We start from the raw sequence: 7,559 nt of genomic DNA, 5'->3' as shown, positions 1-7,559 counted from the left end.
CGAACAGAATGGATAGCCGACTGGCCCACCTTATCGAGGCCAAGCAGTCCATTCTCAACAGATGGAAACAACAACGCCTTAATCGTAGGCTACGAAAGAAAGTCGCAGAACTGAACAGGGCAATCGAGGACCACTGTCGCGCGCTATGTGCGCAACAGTGGAACGAGATATGCAACGCTGCCGACGGCCAGATGCACAACGGGAAAACATGGAACTTGCTGAAGCATCTGCTCGACGAAACCAAGACTAAGTCACACCAAAGGGACCGACTGGCGAAACTCATCGATCGAGAAGTCACTAAACACGGCGCCGATAAGGTGACGAAACGCATCAGCGACAGATACCTGCCGACTACGCCCACGGAGTGCCATATGGGCCGTACGGTGGGCTGCCCAACGCCCGTCTCGACAGAGATATAGACGTAGAAGAAGTTCGCACGGCACTGCAGGACCCGAACAGCAGGTCGGCGGCCGGGCTGGACCGCATCACCAACAAGGCGCTTAAGAACCTCGACGACAAATCAATAGAAAGCCTCACGAGCTATTACAACAAATGCTGGAAAACGGGAATGCTGCCGACGCAGTGGAAGAAGGCTAAGATCATCCTAATCCCCAAGCCGGGAAAGCCATCCGACACGGATAACCTCCGACCCATATCGCTCACATCTTGCGTGGGCAAGGTGTTGGAGCACGTCCTGCTCAACAGGTGGCAAGAATATCTCGAGAAAGAAGATCTCTACCCGGAAACGATCATTGGCTTCAGGCAGCATCTAAGTACCGAAGACGCCATGATACAACTCAAGCACCAGATCATCGACGGCAACACTGGCGACAACAAAGCAGTACTGGGACTCGACCTGCAGAGCGCCTTCACTCAGCGATCCTATCCCAAGCCTCGAAACTCAACATGGGAGAGAGATCATACAATTACATCAAAGACTTCCTCACGGACAGAACGGCCGAGCTCAGAGCGGGGGACCTCCAAGCACAGGAGGAGAAGCTGGGAAGCACAGGCACTCCTCAGGGATCGGTCATCTCGCCGGTGCTTTTCAATCCCGTGATGATAGGAGTGGCCGAAAGGCTGAGGAACATCAAGGAAGTCCGACATACGATATACGCGGACGACATAACGCTGTGGTGGAAGGGGGCAGCGATGCCCACATCGAATCCACCCTATAGGCGGCCGTTGATGCGATCGAAGACCAACTCGACGGAACGGCGCTCAGATGCTCGCCGAGCAAGTCGGAGCTCCTCGTCTACGCGCCCGTCAAGCACCGCAAACCCAAGAGCAGCCCGAGAGAGTACGAGGCAATCAAAGTCAAGACCAGAGAGGGAAACGCGATCCCAAGAGTCAAGATCAGAGTGTTGGGGATGACGATCGAGACGCACGGCAGAAACGGCGAGACCGTCATCCGGCTCATTGCGAAAGCGGCGAACGCCACGAGACTACTCAAACGAGTCACGAACAAGAAAAGTGGAATGAGGGAAGAGAGCCTGATCAGACTGATCCACTCGTTCGTCATATGTCACGTAGCGTACGTGGCGGCCTACCAGAAGTGGAACAACAGCGAGAGAAACAAGATAGATATACTCATCCGCAGAGCCTACAAGACGGCACTGGGACTGTTCGAAACAACGAGCACCAAACGCCTCCTGCAGCTAGGGGTGCACAACACGCTGGAGGAGATAGAGGAGGCCCAACGTGCCGCACAGCTCGGAAGACTGTCTACGACCAAGGCCGGCCGGAAAATCCTGGACAACCTGGGAAAATGGATATCAAGGCAGGGAGCAGACGCAGCTCCCCGTCCCCGATGAGATCAGGCGCAACATCAGAGTGGACTCGGTACCGAAGAACATGCACCCGGAGTATAACAAAGGGAGGAGAGCAGCGAGAGCCAAGGCGCTGATAGACCAGCACGCGGTCGACACACACGCACGCTACGTTGACGCGGCTGAGTATGCCAAGATACACGGGTTCACGACGGTCGTCGTCGACGCGACCGGCACCGTTCGCACGACCGCCAGCACGAGATGCACCAAGGCAGAGCAAGCGGAGGAGGTGGCCATCGCCCTGGCCATCGCCGACCGCGACTGCCACACAGTGCTATGCGACTCGAGGCAGGCGGTGAGAAATTACGCCAAAGGCAGGATAGCGAAAGAAGCTGTGCGCATACTGCAGGCAACCAAAAACGACGATGGCAGCAGACAAGTGAGAATCAAGTGGTTCCCGGTGCACGCGGGCGAGGCGTCAGACCGCAACGCCAACCACGAGACGGCACACGCCGAGGCGCGCGCGCTAACGGAACGCGCCTCGGTCGACTGGCCGCTGTGGTTCAGCACCAAAGACAGAATGACCGACTACAACGAAATAACCAAGGTGTTCCGCCTAGCTCGCAGAACTCTTCCACCCCCTTGCTAGGGGCTCAGTCGAGAGCAAGCCGTTTTATTCAGACAGCTACAGACGGGCTCACTCCCCAGTCCGTCGCTGATGCATAGAGTGTATCCCGAGACGCACCCGACAGACAAATGCAGAGTCTGCCGAACGGAGACGGCCGGCTTCGCACACATGCTGTGGAATTGTACCAAGTACCAGGAAGAAGCTAAGTCTGGGAGGATCCCGCCGCGACTGGAAGCAGCCGCAGGGAGCGACAATCAAGAGGAGCAACTCTGGGCCGTCCAGCAGGTCATCAAGGCGCTGGCCCGACAGGGAACCAGCGAGCCGGCCACGGCGAGCGGGGACCCAGGCCGCGCAGCCGGTGCCCAGAGGACGACGTAGGCCCCGTCCTGAGCGCGCGCGCGCGAGCGCGCGTTCTACTGCAGGCCCCGAATAAACGTTTTACCAATCCAATTCATATCATAAGGACCGCTATCGCCGCTTCCCGGAACTTTGTAAAGGTCTCCAGAGCGGACGAAGCGTTCCATATGGTTTGCCACATGGTCTGGGCCTGTCCATCTAGTCCCCACCGTTCCCAATCCTTCATTACCCACCCTTCTAGGGAGGCCTGGGAGGCGGTGCTGCTCAGCTGCCATGATCTACAGTTCCAGCGGACCTTGGTCTTTCGCCAAGGCGCGAGCAGCTCCATCTAGATTTGTGTGGGCCTGGGCCAATAGGACCTCGGTCCAAACACCTCCTTATTCAAAGGAATAAATAATTGTTTGTCACCACCGCCTGGAATAATTTCGACCACCTGAGGGTCTTGAAAAAGATAGCCGTGAACGCTTTCGAGACATTTGCACAGGCCACGTCCCTTTCCTCCGCACGGCAGGCAGTAGTAACAGCGAGCGGTTATTCTGTTCTGAAAATCAAAAAGAAAGTGAACATATGTTTGCCAGCCCAGGTATCAGCTGTCAAATCACAAGAAGCACCTGAACTGGGGCGCGGCAAGCAGACACGTCTTCCTTTTCTGTACCGCAGAAGCGCGTGCATTTAGCTTTGGCAGAGAGGAGGCTGATGGCCATTAGTTCTCTACGGGGCCGCCATACCCTGTTATTTCTTCCACGTATGGGCCAATAGTCTGTCAACCCCGAGCAATTCTCCCCCCGAATGTGCAAGAACATTGCAGCTGAGACTACTCCCGCTTCTGAAAAGCTGATCGCGCAGTCACTACGTTGCATTCGGCACTTGGATTGAAAATGTTTGAATTGGTCGTGATAATATAAACTTGATAACGTGGAGGCTTTTAAGAGTGTGAGCTGACTTCTCACGCAAGCCCCTCCGCGGCAGTGCAGTGGTTAGGGCACTCGACTTCTGTACCAAAGAATGCGGGACCGAATCCCAGTAGTGGCCGCTTTTCGATGCAGGCGAAAAGCCAGGCGCACGTATGATGTCTGATATTAGTGCACGTTAAAGAACCCCCAGGTGGTCGAAATTCCGGTGCCCTCCACTGCGGTGTCTCTCGGAGCTTTTGTCGCTTTGGAACGATAAGCCGCACAGACCAAATCAAAATCCTCGCACATAGTATCAACAAGACCCGCTTGTTGACGCTTACTGTTACATTTTAAAGTGAGTGCCCATGCAGTTCGGGGAACGTCGCCTTAGGTTCTTTTCGCTTTTGGCTGGTGCGTTGAAGTACAGGTCAGAAATGCGCAACAGAATGCCACGCCTAGATGTCAGCGCACGTTAAAGATCCCCAGGTGGTCGAAATTACTTAGAAGCCCTCCACTACGGCTCCTCTTTCTCTCGTTCCACTTTCACTCCCACATTCCCCCTTCCCTTACGGCGAGGTTGAGGTGTCCACAGAAAACAAGTGAGACAGTTACCGCGCCTTTCCCTTCCTATAAATCAATCGATCATGCAAGCTCCCGCATTCCTGCTGGTCCGTGCCAATTTGGAAGTGAAAACACACATTCATACTAATGCCCCGCCGGGGTGGTGCAGTGGTAAGACGCCCGACTACTGTGCCGGAGTTCCCGGGTTCGAACCCGACCGCGGCGGCTGCGTTTCGATGGAGGCGAAACGAAGTGGCGTCCGTGTGCTGTGCGATGTCAGCGCACGTTAAAGATCCCCAGGTGGTCGAAATTACTCCGTAGCCCTCCACTACGGCTCCCCTTTCTCTCTTTCCACTTTCACTCCCACCTTCCTCCCTTCCCTTACGGCGCGGTTCGGGTGTCCACAGAGCAAGTGTGACAGTTACTGCGCCTTTCCCTTCCTGTGAACCAACCAATTTATTCATACTAACAAGATAAACTTTATTATAACCAATATTAATAATAGCTATATGTACATGTGAATATAATCTGTGTAGTGGCCAACAATATATAACGTCTGCAACAATAATATTCGGTAAATAGAAAACGAAAACGCACAGCGCAGTGAACAGAAAAATTAGAGAGCGTCGTCAGAGGACGAAACAGGCTTATTTGTCTAAATGCACGAAGTTATAGCCGCCGACACGAAGCCTTTTACTTGTCGGAGATTCCGCTTCATTTTTCAGTTGAAGACGATGATATATCCTGCAAAGGAAAGAAAAGGAAGCCGGCTGATCTATGCGATTGAAAAGACACGAATGAGAATCACAATGTATGAAACGAGATATGCCAGAGATGACAAAGTATATTTCATAACCTGTCATCTAGTAGCTACCTTCATATCATTGCTGTAGTAATGTGTCTATTCAGCAATAGTTGACACAGAGAGTAAATGCTAATTTAAATCATGGATACATTTTTAAATTAGGTAACTTAAAGGGCCCCTGAAATGATATTTGCGGTAATATTGTAACGCAAGATATCCATAGAGGTGGTCCTTATGAGCATTGGACTCAAATTTGAAAGCTTTGCGTGGAGCGGATGATTTACAAATAATTTTTAAAAGACCGCCTGGCGACCCCATGCGACCGATAGGGGCGACACATCCCAGCGCGCAAACCTACCATGTGAGGTTACGTAGGCTTGCGGCTCAATGGACGCTCCCAAATTACGCGGGCTAGGTGAGGCGACTACTTTTTTCATGCGCGCCGGTGTGGGCCGAATTGAAGGGAGAGAGAGGAGGGACATTATTTTCGATCGCACATATCTTCAGCGATAACGAAGATAGCTTAAATAGTTTTGCGTTGTGGTGACAAATGATGGGATACCTATCGCTCTTGCGCGTTTTTTAGCTTTCGATAGCTTTTCATGGGCCCTTTAATCGTTTATCGCCCAGTGTCAAAAAATCACGAAATACCGTTTTAACGCCGCATACTGATTTACGTACAGCTTGGACACAAAGTTCTGAATTCATATGTTGTGAGCACCTCGTAGCTCACCGACAGTTACCATACACAGCGTCATCTGAGCAGGCTATGTGTAAAACATTGGAGCGCCAATCAGCGACTTCTAGCCAAGCACACAATTTCTGACATCTGACTGAAAAATTTCGCAGAGCAAATATGAACTATATTCGGGACAAGCTTCCAGTAATTTCGAGGCCCTTCACTAGCTTTTTATCACAATTTTGATTAGCTAAAGAGTGAATATTAATGGCTGCTAATTAGTAGCCAGCCACTATCTCAAATCTGAGTGGCAATAACAAGGTGTTTTATCAGTTTCTGAATGTTGGTACATAAGCCAGTACACTCCGGACATATTTTTTCTTCCAATGCTTCATAAATTTCGCTAACTGTAAAAACCTCCCTGTTGATCTTGAACACACTGATAAATTATTTTGTCTCTAATGACAAAGTTTGTGAACGTCAGCTAGAATCTCCACAGTAAGGGTGCATGAAAATTTGTCGCTAAAATGTTTTTGGAGCTCCAAACAAAATTTCAACAGCGCCATCCTGTAACTGCACAATTATTCAAGTCGAGAAAAAATGATGAATGAATGAATTACATAAGACGCACGCGAAAGTGAAGTTGCCTGCGACATATAATTAAGCTGCTAACATGCTACAATCAGCCGCTACTTTGGTACATTGAGTAAGCTGGCCGTTTACAGAGAGACGAGAATGTCGGCTCGAGTCAGACTGTAGGACCTTGTGTAAGACCTCGTGGGCCGAGCCGACAGGTTGGTTCAGACCCATGATATTGGTATTGCTAAAATTTAAGCAAACGTTGTTGGGCCAATGAGCAAGATTATTTACAGAGAGGGGAGACGAAAGTTGAGAACACACTCTGCACTGGCCGAATATTCCAACAGCTTACTCGCATAGAATGTGCATTTGTCATTTATAGCATTTCATGGCTGTATTTCACTGCTATTATACTATAGACCAGTGTTTCCTAATATACCAACTTCATGCCAGCGCTACGGTGGCCACCCACGCAAGGGCATCGTCTGCTCAGTTGGCGGTTCCCTTGTGGCTCTCGCGTGGTGGCGCCACATTACGGCCACTTCTGTAGTAATTCAACTGCTGGCTAGGCCACATGATCTGGGACCGCACTCTCTAGCTACACCAGTCTTTATTTGACAGGTCGTGCCCTGTGCCTACCTGCTGATCGTGCGCGTAGGCTGTGCGTGGCTGCCCCCTGGCGAGCAGCCCCTGTTGGCACAGGTTGAGCACAGATCGGGCGATGACGCGGGCTGACTGGCGCTGGTAGCCACCGCTGGTAAGCATGACCACGGGCAGGCCCCGCTGCCGCACCCGCCGAAACACGAGCGCATCCCGCTGGACCACGCCCTGCACGCAAGCCAAGAAGTGACATGAAGTTGGCGAAACTAGTGCATGAGCCCCAATGACATGGCAGCGAAAGGCAGAACAGGGCAATCATGATATAGCATAAAGGCCGCATTAAAGCGAAAAGCTGACGCACGGTGTCACACTCTTGCCATCCTGGCCAAGAAAGCGGCGTTTCTACGGAGGCGACAATGCACAGGCGCCGATTGATTATAGGAAGGGAAAGGCATGGTAACTGTCTCACTTGTTTTCTGCGGAAACTGATTTATTTATAGGAAGGGAAAGGCACGGTAACTGTCTCACTTGTGTTCTGTGGACACCGCAACCGCGCCGTAAGGGAAGGGAGGAAGATGGGAGTGAAAGTGGAAAGATAGAAAGAGGAGCCGTAGTGGAGGGCTACAGAGTAATTTCGACCACCTGGGGATCGATCTTTAACGTGCGCTGACATCGCACAGCACACGAC

General features: G+C 51.7%; 1 protein-coding gene across 1 annotated transcript in view; it reads right to left on the bottom strand.

Annotated features, from left to right (window-relative positions):
• Positions 1-4,661: 4,661 nt before the first annotated feature.
• Positions 4,662-7,559, bottom strand: part of HDAC11 (Histone deacetylase 11) — a 29,350-nt gene continuing 26,452 nt past the window's right edge. The window contains exons 9-10 of the mRNA XM_084591720.1: positions 6,911-7,099; positions 4,662-4,952 (exon numbers count right to left, since the gene is read on the bottom strand). Of these exons, the coding sequence (XP_084447846.1) occupies positions 4,923-4,952; positions 6,911-7,099 (219 nt within the window). The 3' untranslated portion in view covers positions 4,662-4,922. The remainder of the gene's footprint in view (positions 4,953-6,910; positions 7,100-7,559) is intronic.

Source organism: Amblyomma maculatum, chromosome 1, assembly GCF_055883805.1.
Source record: "Amblyomma maculatum isolate TAMU_Amacu chromosome 1, ASM5588380v1, whole genome shotgun sequence".
NCBI classification, from domain to species: domain Eukaryota; kingdom Metazoa; phylum Arthropoda; class Arachnida; order Ixodida; family Ixodidae; genus Amblyomma; species Amblyomma maculatum.
Note: the sequence above shows the minus strand (reverse complement) of the source record. Positions and strands in the feature narration are given on the sequence as shown.